Source organism: Bubalus kerabau, chromosome 16 (assembly GCF_029407905.1).
Source record: "Bubalus kerabau isolate K-KA32 ecotype Philippines breed swamp buffalo chromosome 16, PCC_UOA_SB_1v2, whole genome shotgun sequence".
Taxonomy (NCBI): domain Eukaryota; kingdom Metazoa; phylum Chordata; class Mammalia; order Artiodactyla; family Bovidae; genus Bubalus; species Bubalus kerabau.
The window spans coordinates 15568686-15591020 of record NC_073639.1 but is presented as its reverse complement, the minus strand read 5'-3'; the positions used below and the strand labels follow the sequence as shown (position 1 = coordinate 15591020).

The following is a 22335-nucleotide window of genomic DNA, read 5'->3' as shown; positions in this document are numbered from 1 at the left end:
ACTACTGAAAACAATATAAGTTTTTTTTTTTTTTTTGGGTGGGGGGAGTGCATTTTTTTAGCTGAGTAGAGCCACACAGTCAAATTTCTGTTTTAAAGCTACTTTGACATAGGAAGGGGCCTATAGATCTTAAGAAGTAAAAGCCGGATCAAGGAACTATATGAAAAGGAACTGACCCCACACTGTCCACAACAACACGAGAGAAAGTCCTAAATATATTTTTACTATTATCATTCTTTAAATTAAAAAAAAAATTTTTTTAATTTTTAAGTCCTCTATTCAGTTCAGTTCAGTTCAGTTCAGTTGCTCAGTCATGTCTGACTCTTTGCGACCCCATGAATTGCAGCACGCCAGGCCTCCCTGTCCATCACCAACACCCAAGTTCACTCAAACTCATGTCCATTGAGTTGGTGATGCCATCCAGCCATCTCATCCTCTGTCGTCCCCTTCTCCTCCTGCCCCCAATCCCTCCCAGCATCAGAGTCTTTTCCAATGAGTCAACTCTTCGCATCAGGTGGCCAAAGTACTGGCGTTTCTTTCAGCTTTAGCACCATTACTTCCAAAGAACACCCAGACTGATCTCCTTTAGAATGGACTGGTTAGATCTCCTTGCAGTCCAAGGGACTCTCAAGAGTCTTCTCCAACACCACAGTTCAAGAACATCAATTCTTTGGCACTCAGCTTTCTTCACAGTCCAACTCTCACATGCATACATGACTACTGGAAAAACCATACCCTTGACTAGATGGACCTTTGTTGGCAAAGTAATGTCTCTGCTTTTGTATATGCTATCTAGATTGGTCATAACTCTCCTTCCAAGGAGTAAGCATCTTTTAATTTCATGGCTGCATTCACCATCTGCAGTGATTTTGGAGCCCCAAAAAATAAAGTCTGACACTGTTTCCACTGTTTCCCCATCTATTTCCCATGAAGTGACAGGACCAGATGCCTTGATCTTCGTTTTCTGAATGTTGAGCTTTAAGCCAACTTTTTCAATCTCCTCTTTCACTTTCATCAAGAGGCTTTTTAGTTCCTTTTCACTTTCTGCCATAAGGGTGCTGTCATCTGCATATCTGAGGTTATTGATATTTCTCCCAGCAAGCTTGATTCCAGCTTGTGCTTCTTCCAGCCCAGCATTTCTCATGATGTACTCTGCATATAAGTTAAGTAAGCAGGGTAACAATATACAGCCTTGACATACTCCCTTTCCTATTTGGAACCAGTCTGTTGTTCCATGTCCAGTTCTAACTGTTGCTCTGCATATAGGTTTCTCAAGAGGCAGGTCAGGTGGTCTGGTATTCCCATCTTGAAAGAGGTTCTGAAAGGAATTTTCCACAGTTTATTGTGATCCACACAGTCAAAGGCTTTGGCATAGTCGATAAAGCAGAAATAGATGTTTTTCTGGAACTCTCTTGCTTTTTCCATGATCCAGCGGATGTTGGCAATTTGATCTCTGGTTCCTCTGCCTTTTCTAAAACCAGCTTGAACATCTGGAAGTTCACTGTTCACGTATTGCTGAAGCCTGGCTTGGAGAATTTTGAGCATTACTTAACTAGAGTGTGAGATGAGTGCAATTGTGTGGTAATTTGCACATTCTTTGGTGTTGCCTTACTTTGGGGTTGGAATGAAAACTGACCTTTTCCAGCCCTGTGGCTACTGCTGCATTTTCCAAATTTGCTGGCATATTGAGTGCAGCACTTTCACAGCATCATCTTTCAGGATTTGAAATAGCTCCACTGGAATTCCATCACCTCCACTAGCTTTGTTCATAGTGATGCTTTCTAAGGCCCACTTGACTTCACATTCCAGGATGTCTGCCTCTAGGTCAGTGATTACACCATCATGATTATCTGGGTCATGAAGATCTTTTTTATACAGTTCTTCTGTGTATTCTTGTCACCTCTTCTTGATATCTTCTGCTTCTGTTAGGTCCATACCATTTCTGTCCTTTATCGAGCTCATCTTTGTATGAAATGTTCCCTTGGTATCTTTAATTTTCTTCAAGAGATCTCTAGTCTTTCCCATTCTGTTGTTTTCCTCTATTTCTTTGCACTGATCGCTGAAGAAGGCTTTCTTATCTCTTCTTGCTATTCTTTGGAACTCTACATTCAGATGCTTATGTCTTTCCTTTTCTCCTTTGCTTTTCACTTCTCTTCTTTTCATAGCTATTTAATTTTCATTTTTATAACCTACTATTACTTTGCAAAAAAATACCCTATTTTTTAAAACAAACTTCATATATATATATATTTTATAATTTTTGTGACTTTATTATTTTTTCTTTAATATTATATATTGAGAATCCAACCTCTACTCTTGATTTTTAATTTTTGCTTTTTGGTATTTGTTATCAATTTTGTTTGTACCTTTAAGAACCCAATCTTCAGTACCCATTTTTTACTTGGGAGCTAGATTACTGGCTTGACTGCTCTCTCCCACTTTGGACTCTCCTTTTCCTCCACCAGGTTGCCTCTGTCTCCTCCCTCCCCCTCTACCCAACTCTGTGAATCTCTTTGTGTGTTCCAGACAGTGGAGAACGCTTAGGGAAATGATTGCTGGCTGGATCTGTCTCTCTCCTTTAGATTTCCCCCTTTATCCTCCTGGTCATGTCCATCTCCCTCCTCCCTCTTCTCTTCTCTGCGTAACTCCTTGAACATCTCTGAGGGATCCAGACTGTGGAGAGCACACAGGGAAGTGATTACTGGCTAGCTTGCTCTCTCCCCTTTTGATTCCCTCTCTTCTCCTCCTGGTCACCTCTATCTCCCTCCTCCCTCTTCTCTTCTCCATAACTCTGTGTACCTTTCCGGGTGTCCCTCACTGTGGAGAAACTTTTCATCATTAACCTAGATGTTTTATCATTGGTGCTGTATAGATGGAGAAGTCTTGAGGCTACCATAAGAATAAGACTGAAAACCAGAGGCAGGAGGCTTAAGTCCAAATCCTGAGAACACCAAAGAACTCCTGACTCCAGGGAACATTAATCGATAGGAGCTCATCAAAAGCCTCCATCCCTACACTGAAACCAAGTACCACCCAAGGGGCAACAAGTTCCAGAGCAAGACATACCACGCAAATTCTCCAGCAACACAGGAACATAGCCCTGAGCTTCAATATACAGGCTGCCCAAAGTCACTCCAAACCCACTGACATCTCATAAGTCATTATTGGACACTTCATTGCACTCCAGAGAGAAGAAATCCAGCTCCACCCACCAGAACACCGATACAAGCTTTCCTAACCAGGAAACCTTGACAAGCTACCCGTCCAACCCCACCCACAGAGAGGAAACTCCACAATAAAGAGAACTCCACAAACTGCCAGAAAACGGAAAGGCCACCCCAAACACAGCAATATAAACAAGATGAAGAGGCAGAGAAATACCTATCAGGTAAAGGAACAGGATAAATGCCCACCCAACCAAACAAAAGAGGAAGAGATAGGGAGTCTACCTGATAAAGAATTCCAAATATTGATAGTGAAAATGATCCAAAATCTTGAAAGCACAATGGAGTTACAGATAAATAGCCTGGAGATAAGGATTGAGAAGATGCAAGAAAGGTTTAACAAGGACCTAGAAGAAACAAGAAAGAGTCAATATATATAATGAATAATGCAATAAATGAGATCAAAAACACTCTGGAGGGAACCAATAGTAGAATAACAGAGGCAGAAGATAGGATAAGTGAGATAGAAGATAGAATGGTAGAAATAAATGAAACAGAGAGGAAAAAAAATGAATTAAAAGAAATGAGGACAATCTCAGAGACCACTGGGAAAATGTTAAATGCCTCAACATTCAAATCATAGGAGTCCCAGAAGAAGAAGACAAAAAGAAAGACCATGAGAAAATACTTGAGGAGATAATAGTTGAAAACTTCCCTAAAATGGGGAAGGAAATAATCACCCAAGTCCAAGAAACCCAGAGAGTTCCAAACTGGATAAACCCAAGATGAAACACCCCAAGACACATATTAGTCAAATTAACAAAGATCAAGCACAAAGAACAAATATTAAAAGCAGCAAGGGAAAAACAACAAATAACGCACAAGGGCATTCCCATCAGGATAACAGCCGATCTTTCATAGAAACTCTTCAGGCCAGGAGGCAATGGCAGGACATACTTAAAGTGATGAAAGAAAATAACCTACAGCTCAGATTACTGTACCCAGCAAGGATCTCATTCAAATATTAAGGAGAAATCAAAAGCTTTACAGACAACCAAAAGCTGAGAGAATTCAGCACCACCAAACCAGCTCTCCAACAAATGCTAAAGGATATTCTCTAGACAGGAAACACAAAAAGCATGTATAAACTTGAATCCAAAACAATAAAGTAAATGGCAATGGGATCATACTTACCAATAATTACCTTAAACGTAAATGGGTTGAATGCCCCAACCAAAAGACTAAGACTGGCTGAATGGATACAAAAACAAGACCCCTATATATGTTGTCTACCAGAGACCCACCTCAAAACAGGGGACACATACAGACTGAAAGTGAAGGATAGAAAAAGATATTCCATGCAAATAGAGACCAAAAGAAAGCGGGAGTAGCAATACTCATATCAGATAAAATAGACTTTAAAACAAAGGCTGTGAAAAGAGACAAAGAAGGACACTACATAATGATCAAAGGATCAATCCAAGAAGAAGATATAAAATTATAAATATATATGCACCTAACGTAGGTGCACCGCAATATGTAAGACAAACGCTAACAAGTATGAAAGGGGAAATTAACAATAACACAATAATAGTGGGAGACTTTAATACCCCACTCACACCTATGGATAGATCAACTAAACAGAAAATTAACAAGGAAACACAACCTTTAAATGATACAATAAACCAGTTAGACCTAAATGATATCTATAGGACATTTCACCTTTTTCTCAAGTGCACATGGAACCTTCTCCAGGATAGATCACATCATGGGCCATAAATCTAGCCTTGGTAAATTCAGAAAAATTGAAATCATTCCAAGCATCTTTTCTGACCACAATGCAGTAAGATTAGATCTCAATTACAGGAGAAAAACTATTAAAAATTCCAACATATGGAGGCTGAACAACATGCTGCTGAATAACCAACAAATCACAGAAGAAATCAAAAAAGAAATCAAAATATGCATAGAAACAAGTGAAAATGAAAACACAACAACCCAAAACCTATGGGACACTGTAAAAAGCAGTGCTAAGGGAAAGGTTCATAGCAATACAGGCATACCTCAAGAAACAAGAAAAAAGTCAAATAAATAACCTAACTCTACACCTAAAGCAACTAGAAAAGGAAGAAATGAAGAACCCCAGGGTTAGTAGAAGGAAAGAAATCTTAAAAATTAGGACAGAAATAAATGCAAAAGAAACAGAAGAGACATAGCAAAAATCAACAAAAGCTGGTTCTTTGAGAGGATAAATAAAATTGACAAACCATTATTAGCCAGATTCATCAAGAAACAAAGGGAGAAAAATCAAATCAATAAAATTAGAAATGAAAATGGAGAGATCACAACAGACAACACAGAAATACAAAGGCTCATAAGAGACTACTATCAGCAATTATATGCCAATAAAATGGACAACGTGGAAGAAATGGACAAATTCTTAGAAAAGTACAACTTTCCAAAACTGAACCAGGAAGAAATAGAAACTCTTAACAGATCCATCACAAGCACGGAAATTGAAACTGTAATCAGAAATCTTCCAGCAAACAAAAGCCCAGGTCCAGACGGCTTCACAGCTGAATTCTACCAAAAATTTAGAGAAGAGCTAACACCTATCCTACTCACACTCTTCCAGAAAATTGCAGAGGAAGGTAAACGTCCAAATTTATTCTATGAGGCCACCTTCACCCTAATACCAAAACCTGACAAAGATCCCACAAAAAAAGAAAACTACAGGCCAATATCACTGATGAACATAGATGCAAAAATCCTTAACAAAATTCTAGCAAATAGAATCCAACAACACATTAAAAAGATCATACACCATGACCAAGTGGGCTTTATCCCAGGGATGCAAGGACTCTTCAATATCCGCAAATCAATCAATGTAATACACCACACTAACAAATTGAAAAATAAAAGCCATATGATTATCTCAATAAATGCAGAGAAAGCCTTTGACAAAATTCAACATCCATTTATAATAAAAACCCTCCAGAAAGCAGGAATAGAAGGAACATACCTCAACATAATAAAAGCTATATATGACAAACCCACAGCAAACATTATCCTCAATGGTGAAAAATTGAAAGCATTTCCCCTAAAGTTAGGAACAAGACAAGGGTGCCCACTCTCACCACTACTATTCAACATAGTTTTGGAAGTTTTGGCCACAGCAATCAGAGCAGAAAAAGAAATAAAAGGAATCCAAATTGGAAAAGAAGAAGTAAAACTCTCACTGTTTGCAGATGACATGATCCTCTACATAGAAAACCCTAAAGACTCCACCAGAAAATTACTAGAACTAATCAATGAAGATAGTAAAGTTGCAGGATATAAAATCAACACACAGACATCCCTTGCATTCCTATACACTAATAATGAGAAAATAGAGAAATCAAGGAAACAATTCCATTCACCATTGCAACAAAAAGAATAAAATACTTAGGAATATATCTACCTAAAGAAACTAAAGACCTATATATAGAAAACTAAAACACTGGTGAAACAAATCAAAGAGGACACTAATAGATGGAGAAATATACCATGTTCATGGATTGGAATAAACAATATAGTGAAAATGAGTATACTACCCAAAGCAATCTATAGATTCAATGCAATCCCTATCAAGCTACCAACGGTATTCTTCACAGAGCTAGAACAAATAATTTCACGATTTGTATGGAAATACAGAAAACCTTGAATAGCCAAAGCAATTTTGAGAAAGAAGAATGGAACTGGAGGAATCAACCTGCCTGACTTCAGGCTCTACTACAAAGCCACAGTCATCAAGACAGTATGGTACTGGCACAAAGACAGGAATATAGATCAATGGAACAAAACAGAAAGCCCAGAGATAAATCCATGCATCTATGGACACCTTATCTTTGACAAAGGAGGCAAAAATATACAATGGATTAAAGACAATCTCTTTAACAAGTAGTGCTGGGAAAACTGGTCAACCACTTGTAAAAGAATGAAACTAGAACACTTTCTAACACCATTCACAAAAATAAACTCAAAATGGATTAAAGATCTAAATGTAAGACCAGAAACTATAAAATTCCTAGAGGAGAACATAGGCAAAACACTCTCTGACATAAACCAGAGCAGGATCCTCTATGACCCACCTCCCAGAATATTGGAAATAAAAGCAAAAATAAACAAATGGGACCTAATTAAAATGAAAAGCTTCTGCACAACAAAGGAAACTATAAGCAAGGTGAAAAGACAGCCTTCAGAATGGGAGAAAATAATAGCAAACGAAGCAACTGACAAACAACTAATCTCAAAAATATACAAGCAACTCCTGCAGCTCAATTTCAGAAAAATAAATGACCCAATCAAAAAATGGGCCAAAGAACTAAACAGACATTTCTCCAAAGAAGACATACAGATGGCTAACAAACACATGAAAAGATGCTCAACATCACTCATTATCAGAGAAATGCAAATCAAAACCACAATCAGGTACCATTTCACGCCAGTCAGAATGGCTGTGATCCAAAAGTCTACAAGCAATAAATGCTGGAGAGGGTGTGGAGAAAAGGGAACCCTCTTACACTGTTGGTGGGAATGCAAACTAGTACAGCCACTATGGAGAACAGTGTGGAGATTCCTTAAAAAACTGGAAATAGAACTGCCATATGACCCAGCAATCTCACTGCTGGGCATACACACTGAGGAAACCAGAAGGGAAAGAGACACGTGTACCCCAATGTTCATCGCAGCACTGTTTATAATAGCCAGGACATGGAAGCAACCTAGATGTCCATCAGCAGATGAATGGATAAGAAAGCTGTGGTACATATACACAATGGAGTATTACTCAGCCATTAAAAAGAATACATTTGAATCAGTTCTAATGAGGTGGATGAAACTGGAGCCAATTATACAGAGTGAAGTAAGCCAGAAAGAAAAACACCAATACAGTATACTAATGCATATATATGGAATTTAGAAAGATGGTAACAATAATCCTGTATGTGAGACAGCAAAAGAGACACAGATGTATAGAACAGTCTTCTGGACTCTGTGGGAGAGGGTGAGGGTGGGATGATTTGGGAGAATGGCATTGAAACATGTATATTATCATATGTGAAACGAATCGCCAGTCCAGGTTTGATGTATGATACAGGATGCTCGGGGCTGGTGCACTGGGATGACCCAGAGGGATGGTACAGGGAGGGAGGTGGGAGGGGGTTCAGGATGGGGAGCACGTGTACACCTGTGGCAGATTCATGTCACTGTATGGCAAAACCAATACAATATTGTAAAGTTATTAGCATCCAATTAAAATAAATAAATTTATATTAAAATAAATAAAATGTGGTGAAATATGTAAAAAATTAAAGCTACTTAGAATATTTTCTTTTTCTGCAACTATATCACCAACTGGATACATATTTAGGATCATTAATTTTAAGTAATTTTTGATTTTTAGTGACTGCTTTTTCGAAGTTTGCTTTTGTTAGGGCTCCTTGGAGAAATGGTTGATGGCAGTTCTGAAGTCACAGATGCGTACATGGAGCCCGAAACAGTTATCACACCAGATCACAAGGAAGCCATTGAAATCCACAATGCCTACACTGAAGGCTTTTTGTGGGCCAAATCATCTGGGATGATTTCAGGCAAAAAGATATTCAGATAAAGATGGATCACTTATCCTAAGCCAGATTGTTTTTTTCAATCCAAGAAAAAACAAGATGGAAATCAAAATAAATTCCCTTTAAAGAGAGCTGGCCACTAGGCAATGAGAATATGCTTCTAAAACAGGGGCTTCCTCACAACAAGACTGATGGGGTGAGCAATAAGAAATTCAGTTGAAATATGGAGATATTGTGGTCCTTAAGTTGACAGTTATCTGTCTGGTTGAAACTGAAAGTACTTTTTATAAAACAAGATCTCTCTATTTAATTGAATTGAATTCCATATTTGTTATAAATTCTTCAATACTTTATTACTTTTGTTTTCAACCATTATTTTTTCAAGGAATTTTAAAAAGAAGATTTTCTTATTCATGCTTTATGTACATCCAGGTTTCTAACTAGATTTCCTGTTTATTCTGCCTGGAGTGAAACATTTGCTGTGCTTCCTTGATTGCTCAGCAGGTAAAGAATCTACCTGCAATGCAGGAGACAGAGGAGACAAGGGTTTGATCCTTGGGTTGGAAAGATTCCCTGGAGGAGAAAATGGCAACCCGCTCCACTATTCTTGCCTGAAAAAAATCCTATGGAGAGAGGAGCCTAGTGGGCTACAGTCCAATGGGTTGTAAACAGTCGGACATGACTGAGCGACTAAGCATGGAATTCACATACTGGTGTGTTAGAGATGAACTTTCTCAGCTTTTGTGTGCTTGGAAAAATATTTTACCTATGCTTCTGAAAGATATTTTCATTGGGTATGGAATTTCAATTTTGATGGTCCTTTTTTCTTTTAGTACTTTGACTAAGTTACTTTATTTATTCTCTTTTGATTTCCATGGTTCCAGAGAGATTTCAGGTCCTATTGTGTTTGTTCCACCTCACCTTTTACAAAGGACCTTTTAAGATTTTTCTCTTTATCATTCATTTTAAACACTGTGATTATGATGCTCCTTGGTTTAATTTTAATGTTTTTCTGCTTAGGGTTAATTGAGCTTCTTAGATCTGTGGGTTTATAGTTTTCATCAAATTCATAAAAAAATCAGCCTTTCATTATTTTTTGAAATACATTTCAAGTCCCTCTTCTTTTCCTCTTCTTTGGGGGGTCTCCAAATTACTCACACATTAGGCTTCTTGAAGTGACCCATGGTTCTCTAACATGCTCTATTCATATCGTTTCAGTGTATTTTCCCTGTATTTCATTTCGGATAGTTCTATTGCTATGTCTCCAAAGCTGATCTTTTCCTTTGCATTATCTAAATCTGCTGCTAATCCATCGAAGTTTTTTTTTTTTTTTTAATTCATATTGGGCATTTTCTTACTTCTAGAAATTCAGTTTGGCTTTTTAACATCTTTCCAGACTCTATATGTCTAATCTTTCTCTTATATCCTTGAATATATGGAATATAGCTTTAATATCCTGTTTCTGTCCTGGTCTACTAATTCTATTATCTGTTGCATGTCTGGGTTCAGTTCAGTTCAGTTCAGTTGCTCAGTCGTGTCTGACTCTTTGTGACCCCATGAATCGCAGCACCCAGGCCTCCCTGTCCATCACCAATTCCCAGAGTTCACTCAGACTCACGTCCATTGAGTCAGTGATGCCATCCAGCCGCCTCATCCTCTGTCGTCCCCTTCTCCTCCGGCCCCCAATCCCTCCCAGCATCAGAGTCTTTTCCAATGAGTCAGGTCTTCGCATGAGGTGGCCAAAGTACTGGAGTTTCAGCTTTAGTATCAGTTCTTCCAAAGAAATCCCAGGGCTGATCTCCTTCAGAATGGACTGGTTGGATCTTCTTGCAGTCCAAGGGACTCTCAAGAGTCTTCTCCAACACCACAGTTCAAAAGCATCAATTCTTTGGTGCTCAGCCTTCTTCACAGTCTGGGTTAGTTTCTATTTATATATTTTCTCCTCTTTATGAGTTATATCTGCTTCTTGGCGTGTCTACATAATTTTGATTGGATGCCAGATACTGTGTATTTTACCTTTTGTTTTGTTTCTCGTTTGGTTGCTAAGTCATGTCCAACTCTTGTGACCCCATGGACTTGTAATTCCCCAGGCTCCTCTGTCCATGGGATTTCCCAGGGAAGAATACTGGAGTGGGTAACCATTTCCTTCTCCAGGGGATATTTCCAACTCAGGGATCAAACTTCCCTCTCTTGCATTGTAGGCAGATACTTTACCACTGAATCACCAGGGAAGCCCTGTATTTTACTTTGGGTGCTAAATATTTCTTATTCCTAGAAATATTCTTGAGCTTTGTTCTAGGATTCAGTTAAGATACTTAGAAACAGTTTGATCCATTTGACACTTGCTTTTAAATTCAGCAGTGGCCACAAGATTGGAAAAGGTCAGTTTTCTTTCCAATCTCAAAGAAGAGAAATGCCAAAGAATGTTCAAACTACCACCCAATTGCACTCATTCACATGCTAACAAAGTAATGCTCAAAATTCTCCAAGTTAGGCTTCAACAGTACTTGAACAGAGAACTTCCAGATGTTCAAGCTGGATTTAGAAAAGGCAGAAGAACCAGAGATTAAATTGCAAACATCCATTGGATCATAGGAAAAGCAAGAGAACTCCAGAAGAATATCTACTTCTGCTTCATTGATTATGCTAAAGCCTTTGACTGTGTGGATCACAACAAACTGTGGAAAATTCTTCAAGAGATGGGAATACCAGACCACTTTACCTGCTTCCTGAGAAACCTGTATGCAGGTCAAGAAGCAACAGTTAGAACTGGACATGCAACAATGGACTGGTTACAAATTGGGAAAGGAGTATGTCAAGCTGTATATTGTCACTCTGCTTATTTGACTTATATGCAGAGTATATCATTGCTGGGAGAAATATCAACCATGATATGCAGATAATATCACCCTAATGGCAGAAAGCGAAAAGGAACTAAAGATCTTGTTGATGAAGGTGAAAGAAGAGAGTGAAAAAGCTGGCTTAAAACTCAGCATTCAAACCCACTCCAGTATTCTGGCCTGGAGAATTCCATGGACTGTATAGTCCATGGAGTCACAGAGAGCTGGACACGACTAAGTGAGACTGTAGGGGTGGTATCAAATTTAGGGGCTCAGAGATAGCCACAGACTAAAGTGCATGAAGAGGGGACAATGATGAGCAGAGAGGCAGGTGTGTATAGGAACTGGAAGCTTCACAAATGGTGGGGAAGATGTTGGGGCTGAGGAAATACTGAGGGGAAGTATGACATAAGGTTGATGATAGTAGATGAATTGAAAGGCTGTATATAAAATGGTTAACTATGTTTAGCAACCTCAGCAGTGCCAACCAGGGAGAAGTTAGATTGCATGTGATATCTGATATCTAGAAACTCCTTTATTATAAATTCTAGCAGAAGGGTCAAATAATATACCTAGCATTCAGACAGCTACTTCATATAATAATAATAATAAAATTACCTCTTGTGGAAACTCTCAGAAACCAGGGTTTATGGGGGAAAAACAACAGATAAAATGCTCATGAAGATTTATATTGTATTTTTAAGGACTAGAAAATATCTTACTTATTTCGAAGATGCTCTTATGGTAGAACCGTGGTTGGTTCCAGAGGAATCTTATAATGACCTATTTTGAACCTGAGATAACAGGCTAAAGAGACTTGAATCTTTTGCCAAAAATCACAAAGCAGATTAATGCTCAATGTGGTATTAGGACCCAGATCATCAGATTCTTGAGTAACAGTGTCTCTCAATGATACTAAGCTGCCAGTAGGCTGAGCATTGATTCAGCCATGGTTTTCACTAGAATCCTTTTATGTGTCATGTTTTAGAACACATGATTGGAGAGAGGTTGCAACAGGTCATCTTGGGTGACCGTAGGATGATGTAAAACCTGCTTGCTGACTTTTTGGCTAATTTCATAACGTCTCCCTCCAGAAGTAGCAATCAAAGTATAAGAACACGAGACACACATGTGAATGTGGCTTTTTCATATTCTTTATAATGGATGAAGTCATCAGTGAAAAATAAAAAAAAGGATAGGGTGAGAAAATGTGGCTTGACATTAAACCAAGAACCACACTTTAAGCCAACACAAACCAAAGCTGGGAGACAAATTCAAGATTTTTTATTGTTTTCCTTTAAGAATATTAAATGATTTATAAAACTAGGATGATAGTTCTGGCACTCAAGGAAACCTTCACATGCCTTTTTGTAGAAAACAGTAAGTATCTTTACTGACTAGCCAGTGTGTTCACCTATTTCTGTGCTGAGGATTTGTATCCTATTTACCTTATATAATTTACACTTGGTTACAGTAAGAATGTGCATGAAGGCCACGATACTGGTATCATCAGTGAAGTGCCCAACCATGTTTGCTTCCCAGGTGGCACTAGTGGTAAAGAACCTTCCTGCCAATGCAGTAAACATAAGAGACTCGGGTTTGATCTCTGGGTCGGGAAGATCCCCTAGAGGAGGGCATGGCGACCCACTCCGGTGTTCTTGCCTAGAGAATCCCATGGACAGAGGAGCCTGGTGGGCTACAGTCCATTGGGTCACACACAGTCAGATACGACTAAGGTGAAAGGCAGTGGCACCCCACTTCCGTACTCTTGCCTTGAAAATCCCATGGATGGAGAAGTCTGGTGGGTTGCAGTCCATGGGGTCGCTAAGAGTCGGACACGACTGAGCGACTTCCCTTTCACATTTCACTTTCATGCATTGGAGAAGGAAATGGCAACCCACTCCAGTGTTCTTGCCTGGAGAATCCCAGGGACAGCAGAGCCTGGTGGGCTGCCGTCTCTGGGGTCGCACAGAGTTGGACACGACTGAAGCAATTTAGCAGTAGCAGCAGCAGCATGCACAATCACATTTCTAGGTTAACAGTTCTATTAAGTTGGATAAAGAAAGCTTGAGCTTCTGTGTCACTGCTCCTCATGGGGGTCTGTGATCTCCAAAAGGCAAGATGAATTAGCTTTTCATTAAAAAAAAATTCATGATGGTACAGATCCTAATTCTGGTAAGGAAAATAAACTATATTGTGGAGAAATCAGCAGAAATTCTGAGATTAAGCTTTCCAGAGTCAAACGATTTCTGTTGCTTCAGATTTGAATAAATCTATTGAACTGTAATAAAATTTGAATTCCTTCTAAATTCTCAAATTTGGGAGGAGAATCTTTTCTTATTTTACTATTGGTAGAGGAAGGAGGAATGTTAAATCATTCCCACCATATCTAAATGTATTAGAAGAGTAAAGAGGTGTCTATATTTGCTATTTTCCCTCTGAAAGACACTGAGATGAGAGGTGATTCTGGTGAATTGCTGTTCTATTTTATCTAGAGACCTGAGTGCTCTCACGGCTCTATTCCCTTAGGAGGTCATGTTCCTTTGCTTAAAAGAATATTGCCTGCTCTGTGAGCTAATGATTTGTTTGGAGGATGTTAAGTCTCAGAGGTGAAGATAACCTCACGGCTTTTATAATGTATCTTTCGAATCTTTGATCTGCTTTTTACTGAATACCTGGGACCCCTCAATAGTAAGATTAAAGATGCCTCTTCAGAAAAGAAAGGCAAAATTTGAAAAACTAAAAGCTCCTCAGATTTCCAAATAATATTTCCCTATTTCTTCATTTTGTCAATATATTGGTGCTATCCTCCATTCATGTCATAATTGGATGGTAAATCAAAAATACAGTATTGTATCATTACAGTTTTTTCCCCCATATTTTCCAAGGAGACAGGGAACTACAAATTTTGTTTTCATCAGTAGTTAATACAAACTAGCTCATACCGAGGGCATACATACACACTTTGAATTCCATTTAATTTGACAAATATTTACTTGGTACCTAGTAGGTGTCAGACATGTCTTCTTTTGTAGGGACTATCAAGAATCTGAATCTGATTTCAAGAGACTCTCACTCTGATCAGGCAGATAAGGCAAGTATAGAAATGGCCATGATAAGATGCAGAATATGACACATGAAAAATACTTGGAGAGAAATGGATGATATTTAATATGAGAAGAGAGAGGAGAAACAATATTAAGTGAGAAGAGAATGAGGCAAGATCTCAGTATTTGAGAAGGACCTTTCAAGGTGGGTGAGATTTCCCCAGAGAGGGCTGGCCTTAGCTGAACGTAAGGCAATAATATGGTTATGGTGTGTATGTGGACAGAGGAGGGAGGTGGTCAAAAAGGTTGAGAAGCTTGTATTTAACTTGTGAACAGGAATGGCTCCATGAAAATTTTTAAACAGAGCAAAGACAGAATAATAAAGAGTTATGGTTTAAGAAATAATTTTGAAGCATTTTAAAATTTTAGTGGAGCTTCCCTGGTGGCTGAATGGTAAAGAATCTGCCTGCCAATGCACGAGACATAGGTTTAATCCCTGGGTTAGGAAGATCCCCTGGAGAAAGAAATGGCAACCTGCTCCAGTATTCTTGCCCAGGAAATCCCATAGACAGAGAAGCCTGGTGGGCTTTGGCCATGGGGTCGCAAAAGAGTTGGACACGACTTAGTGACTAGAAACAACAAAATTTTAGTGTAAAACAAACAAGGTGTTTGATAATGTCCTACAGGTTTTATGTACAAACAAAATACCTACCACTAAAAATGTTGACTATACCAGTAGTATGTGAATTCTCATTTGCCATGAATCTGAAAGATTATTATTTTTCACTTTTATAATGATATAGCTCATTTAGGCATATTCTAGTTTTGGTCAAATGAATCAATAAGGGGGTATAATTTTATAGAGTTATGGAGAATTTAATCTTCTCCACCACATGAATAGCTGAATTTTTACTGTCTGAATAATACTTTTTATTTTTTTATTATGGTAACATTGTTTTATAACATAAGTTGCACGTGTAGAACACTCTATTTTTACTTCTGTATACTTTACAGCATGCTTACCACCAAAAATTTAGTTTTTGGTCCCCTTCACCTATTTTGTTCCCCCACCTCCCCGTGGTAACCACTATTCTAGGGCTTCCCTGATGGCTCAGTCAGTAAAGAGTCTACCTGCCAATGCAGGAGACCCAGGATTGATTCCTGATCCCGGAAGATCTCCTGGAGAAGGAAGTAGCAACCCACTCCAGTGTTCCTGCCTGGGAAATCCCATGGACAGAGGAGCCTGGTGGGCTACAGTCCATGGGGTCGCAAGAGTTGGACATGATTTAGTGACTAAACCACCACCACCACCACCACCAACCAGTACTCTGTCCCTATATCTATGTGTTTGTTTTTATTCATTCATTTTGATTTTTGTTTGTATTTTATATGTCTAAACAATATTTTGAAGTGCATTTTTGTTTGCTCTTAAGCCCTTTAGAACACAACACAACATGCCCTTAACTGGATGCTTGGGGCTAGTGCACTGGGACGACCCAGAGGGATGGTATGGGGAGGGAGGAGGGAGGAGGGTTCAGGATGGGGAACACATGTATACCTGTGGCGGATTCATTTTGATATTTGGCAAAACTAATACAATTTTGTAAAGTTTAAAAATAAAATAAAATTTAAAAAAAAGGGAAGATAAAATGTAAAAAGAATAGAAACGTAAGTAGCTTTATAGACTAAAGCAAAGCAAAAGAGATTTTTAAAAAGCCAAAAACAAGACTGCAATAAAGAACACATGACTCTGATCTGAAGCTAGTTTTGAGGAGTATATATTTTTTTCATGATTATCACTGTGTTGGTTATAGTTTATTCCAACTAAATCTGAAAATGTGAGTAACTCAACTTATTTTGCACCAAACCATTTGTCAAAACAAGTAATCTAATAAATGGATCATAATTTCACTGCTTTAGCTCCTGGGCAGAAAAGGTGAAAGACTAAAGGGAAAATAATTCTAAACTACAGAACAAATGCCCAAATATGTGACAAGACAACATCCCGAATAAGCAAAGTATTATGTGAAAGTTAACTGTTGACTATAAATATTTTTTGAGCACTTGAAATTGCACATTGAAATTCAGCAAGCCATCCACTTCTGAAGATTTCATCTTGCTTCCTCTTACTGTGCTTCTATTAAATGAGACCTTTCCTTATTTTCTACTTAGAGGACAGATAGTCACAAAGCAGTATTCTATTGATGTAAAAGAGTCAATAAAATTTCTTTGTGCCAAGTGTACTACTATTTACTACTTATTCTATGGAGGAAAGAAAGAGCTGAACAAATTATTGTTTCATGTAAATGACCTAAGGGGAAAAAAGGGTACTAAATAGGAGATACCCAGAAATTCCACTCCTGAATATATAGCCGAAAAAAGCACTCATTCTAAAAGAACAGCTCAATGTTCATATTGGCATTATTTACAACTGCCAAGACATGGAAGCAACCCAGGTGTCCATCAACAGATGAATGGGATGGAGAACAAGTAGCTCCCCACACATCACACACACAGGCACACTACTCAGTCATAAAAAAGCATGAAATTTTGCCTTCTGCAGCATCATGGGTGGACTTGGAGGACATTCTAAGTAAAGGCATATAGAGAAAGACAAATACCATATAATATCACTTACCTGTGGAATGTGAAAAACACAACAAACTAGTGAATAGTACAAACAAGAGGCTGACTCTCAAATACAGAAAACAAACCACTGATGAGCAGAATGGGGAAGGGGCCACAAGGGGTGGAGGAGTGAAGGGTACAAACTATTGGGTGTAAGAGAGACTCAGGAATATGTGGTACAACAAGAGGAACACAGCCAATATTTTATAAATGTTTTATAACTGTAAATGGAAAGTAACCTCTAAAAATTGTGTAAAAAGTTAAAATACAGACAGGAGATGCCCCTTTACATTATGAAATTTTGACTTACAATTTGATTTGAGTTCCCAAACATTTAAAATATTTTGCTTTAAAAATCTGATTTACAAGCAAATAGTTATGTAATCCAAAGGTCTTTCATAGGCAGCATTTTAAAAAATTGTTTAAAAGTCCTAAAGTTCTTAAATGGGGACTAGAACCCAGTCGAGTTGATATATAAAATCGACCCTTACATCCACTTCTAGTTATTTGTTTTTAATAGACTATTCTGACTAATTATCACATTCTTGTGATTATGTAGGAAAAAGTAGGATTAAGAGAAATTACTATCAAATATTTTGTCAATTAATAGTCACAACTGAATTAGAGAAAGATAGGAAAACTGACTATCATAATAAAAGTAAGAGTATACTACTGATTAGCATCTATGTACACTTGCTCTTGTCAGTAAGGTACAACACTGAACATTTTTTAAAACATAAACCTATTTCATATTCCTTACATCTGATCAGTACCTACTGTTGAGTATTTAAGACAACTGAAAAAATGGTGATTTGTCAAGTTGAATAAGTCATTATCACTACTGTACGCTTTCCTTAAACATTGAAGTTACAATACAGCATGAAAATGCATTCAACATTCACATAGTGATGAATGAATAAAAATAAAATTACCACTAAAATTAAAATCGCCAATGGTTGAATAAACTTTTATAATGAAAATGACTTAGCCATTAAGAATGATACAAAAATCTACAGTGTTCTCAAAACGCAGAGAAGAAGTTGTGATACATATATACAATGGAATATTACTCAGCCATAAAAGGAACAAGATTGGGTCATTTGTAGTAATGTGGATGAATATAGAGTTTGTTGTACAGAGTGAAGCAAGTCAGAAAGAGAAAAACAAATATTGTGTATTAACACATATATATGGAATCGAGAAAATGGGTATGAATGAAACTAAATTTGCAGGGCAGGAATAGAGATGCAGATGTAGAGAGCTGAGCTGAACACAGTGCGGGAAGGAGACACAGTTGGGACAGACAGAGAGCAGCACTGATGTACATATACTGCTGCTGCTGCTGCTAAGTCGCTTCAGTCGTATCCGACTGTGCGACCCCATAGACGGCAGCCCACTAGGCTCCTCTGTCCCTGGGATTCTCCAGGCAAGAACACTGGAGTGCGTTGCCATTTCCTTCTCCAATGCATGAAAGTGAAAAGTGAAAGTGAAGTCGCTCAGTCGTGCCTGACTCTTAGCGACCCCATGGACTGCAGCCTACCAGGCTCCTCCGCCCATGGGATTTTCCAGGCAAGAGTACTGGAGTGGGGTGCCATTGCCTTCTCCCATACATACACTACCATGTGTGAAACAGAGCTGGTGGGGAGCTGCTGGACAGCACAGGGAGCTCAGCTCGGTGCGCTGTGATGACATGGGTGGGCGGGGGAGTGGAGGGAGGCCCAAGAGGGACGGGATATATATATATACTTTCAGCTGTTTCACGTTGTTGTACAGCAGAAATGAATACAACGTTCTAAAACAATTATCCTCCAATTGAAACAAACAAACAAACAAAAGCAATGCCTTACCAGAAGTTGGATCAGGTGTAATGTCGCTTCTACTCTCCTTCCATGACAGCAGGTAGTCAAGGCTGGTGAGGTCTGCAGATTCTATACAACTGTTAACCGTCAGCATCATCTGATGAGCTTTTGCGATTCCATAATGCACTTTAGTTTCATCCTTCAGAGATATGTTCATTATGTCTGCTGTTGTGTTGAAAGCTTGCTGAAAGTATTCAGAAGCTTTGCTGTAGTGGCCCTAAAGATGTAAGAGAAATATTTTTTCTTAATTTTTATTTTACTTTTCCACATATCTGCCCACCGTGGCATGTGCCACACTGATCTTTCAACAGTCTTAGCAGTTTATCTTCAAGAAGAAAGATGACAAGCAGGATCTCTCTTAGAGTAACTTTTCTTTTAAAAGTTGTGATTACTTAAAAAAAAAAACAAACAAAAAAAAAACCATGCGGTATCTTAAAGTTAATTCACAAAGAAAGGTATACCAACCAGGTGGAATGCTATGAAACCTAAGTTTTTAAGATAAAAAAATGGTCAAAGGAAAAAAAAAAAAGGTCAAATATTAGCATTTTTTTGTATGGTTCAATCTAATATATAGAAGCAAAAAGAAGTTTGTGAAAGAGTGAACCATTTCACATTGATTTAGATAGAATTTTCTAACTTGTAGCATTGGATTTACCAAATGAAATCTTTTTAACCGGCTTTTGTTTTCAGTCATAGCAAGAGATCATCCTAGTCAGCTCAAAGAATCAAAGGCAAGTGAAAATGGATGAATATTCCTGCCCTTTGGCTATTGTGTTTTCCACGTGCACACGTCATTCTTGACCCTGAATGTGGAAGAAAATATTTTGAAAAAAATGTGATCTTGACAACAGCACCAGCATAACTCAAAGGGTCATTTAAATGTCTTTTTTCTCCAAATCCTTTGCAACATTTTAAATGATAAACATTCAAGGTTTTTCCTTTTCCCTTCCCATCTCCTTCCTTCCTTCCTTTTCTCTCTTCCTCCCTTTCTTTCTCATTCTCATTGTTCCTTCTAAAGCCTACTGTCTACAAATAAGTAACATTTACCTAACTCTCGTGAAGTGTGAGGACCAGTGCTTAAGTACTTCATAGGTATTATGCCATTAGCTTTCATAGGTCACATTATGAGGAAATATTATCCCTATTTTACAAATAATGAAACTGAGCCTGAGAAGGGACTATTTCTGCCACCTCCAAGTCTTCTAAAAATCCTCCTTAAAACTCTTCCTCAAAAGAGGATATTATTTTTAGGATTAGCTATACTTGTAAAGACTCTAGGGAATGAAAATTTCCTTTCTTCACTGATTTATAACCCTGGCAAGTCCATTCTCTTCCCTTCCCTCCCCTCTCCTTCCTTTCCTTCTCTCTTTCATACACACGAAAACATGAATGCACAGTCTTTTGAAGAGAAATATTTTATTTACTATAAGCTTTCAAGTCATTTTTCTCATGGCATTTTATGAAGTAACTGGAAATAAAAATCACCATTGAAACAGCTTTATACTATATGTCAGTACAGGTAAAATGCATACTCAACAACCATGCACCTCTGTACAATCAGAACCCAAAGAGCAGAAAAACTGATTGAATAAAGAGGCTGCTAGCAAGGTGAGGAGGAGAGAAAGAGTAGGGCTTATGTGACAGTTATGTTATATACATGTGCAGCACATATAACACTGTTATATGCCCACAGGGACAGTTTAGGGGAACTATTCAAATGGCTCATTCTAATTAAATTTTCTAATTTAAACAGACTCCCTCATCAATAACAATTTTTGTCTGTTAAGATGAACAATTCTTTCTCTTATTTCAAAATATAAAACAAGATTTTTTTAGATCCTTTTTTTGACCACACTCTGAGGCATGTGAGATCTCAGTTTCCCAACCAGGGATCAAACTCGCACCCTAGGCAGTGGAAGCACAGAGTCTTAACCACTGAACTGCTGAGGAAGACCTCTAAAACAGGATTTATGTGAGAGTTAGATTTTGCAATTACGAAAATATAAAACTGCATCAAATACATTTGTATGCCAATTAAATAAATTATATGATTGGAAAATAATATCAATATTGAATATGAAAATATAACAACTTAAAATTATAAATTGTTCTGTTAGATATCAAAGATATGTGACAAACAGATGAAAATACATGACTAGACCAAACATTTCTATTTTTAAAGACAGAGAAGTATAAGTATCTAATTATTGTTCTACCTATCATCCTGAGCTTTAGCCTGTTCATTTTTTCTTAAAGTCTTTGTTGAATTTGTTACAATACTATGTCTGTTGGTTATGTTCTTGGTTTTTCGGCTGAGATGCATGTGGGATCTCATCTCCCCCAGCAGGGATCAAATGTGTAACTCCCGCACGGGAAGTGCAGGGATCAAATGTGTAACTCCCGCACCGGAAGTGCAGTGGATCAAATGTGTAACTCCCGCACCGGAAGTGCAGTGGAAGTGCGAGTCTTCACCACTGGACTGTTTCACGTGGTAAGATCAATTTAGGAGAATTATTCACAAATAAATAAACGTATATTTGAATTTCCAGAATTATTTTGATATATTATTATGTTGAAACAAGCTCATTCATCCAATGAACAGCTATTATTTGCCAGGCCCATGCCAGGCAGTAGAGATTCAGCAACGAATAAAGTTTATACAAGCAGGCAAGCTTACTGCTAGTGAAAAAGTGAAAGTGAAAGTCGTTCAGTCGTGTTCCACTCTTTGTGACCCCATGGACTCTAGTCCACGGAATTCTCCAGGCTGGAATACTGAAGTGGGTAGCCTTTTCCTTCTCCAGGGGATTTTCCCAACCCAGGGATTGAAGCTAGGTCTCCTGCATTGCAGGCGGATTCTTTACCACATGAGCCACAAGGGAAGCTCTACTGCTAGTGGAAGTATTCATTTATTAGTATTCTAACTTTTATTAGGCTTTTTTTAATCAAATGCTTTCTCCCCTAAATACTTCTCTATTAGGTAATCATTCTTCCATCAAATTGTGCCTAGAGTTCAATCTTGAGACACACATACCTGTCATAAAACTGCTATCAACCTAGATTTCTCTAGATTAAAGCTCTCTTAAGTAATACAATATCAATTCTTCTCTGATGCAAGAATTTTTATACATACCTTTTTAGAGCAAGGTTTCATTAGTGTGCTTTGTAATTCCAGATTTTTACTCTTAAAGAGT

At 38.0% G+C, this 22335-nt stretch overlaps 1 protein-coding gene across 1 annotated transcript in view; it reads right to left on the bottom strand.

Annotated features, from left to right (window-relative positions):
- The window catches only part of TTC29 (tetratricopeptide repeat domain 29), a 341387-nt gene that overhangs the window by 169024 nt on the left and 150028 nt on the right, over window positions 1-22335 (bottom strand). The window contains exon 11 of the mRNA XM_055549984.1: window positions 19133-19361. Coding sequence (XP_055405959.1) covers window positions 19133-19361 — 229 coding nt within the window. The remainder of the gene's footprint in view (window positions 1-19132; window positions 19362-22335) is intronic.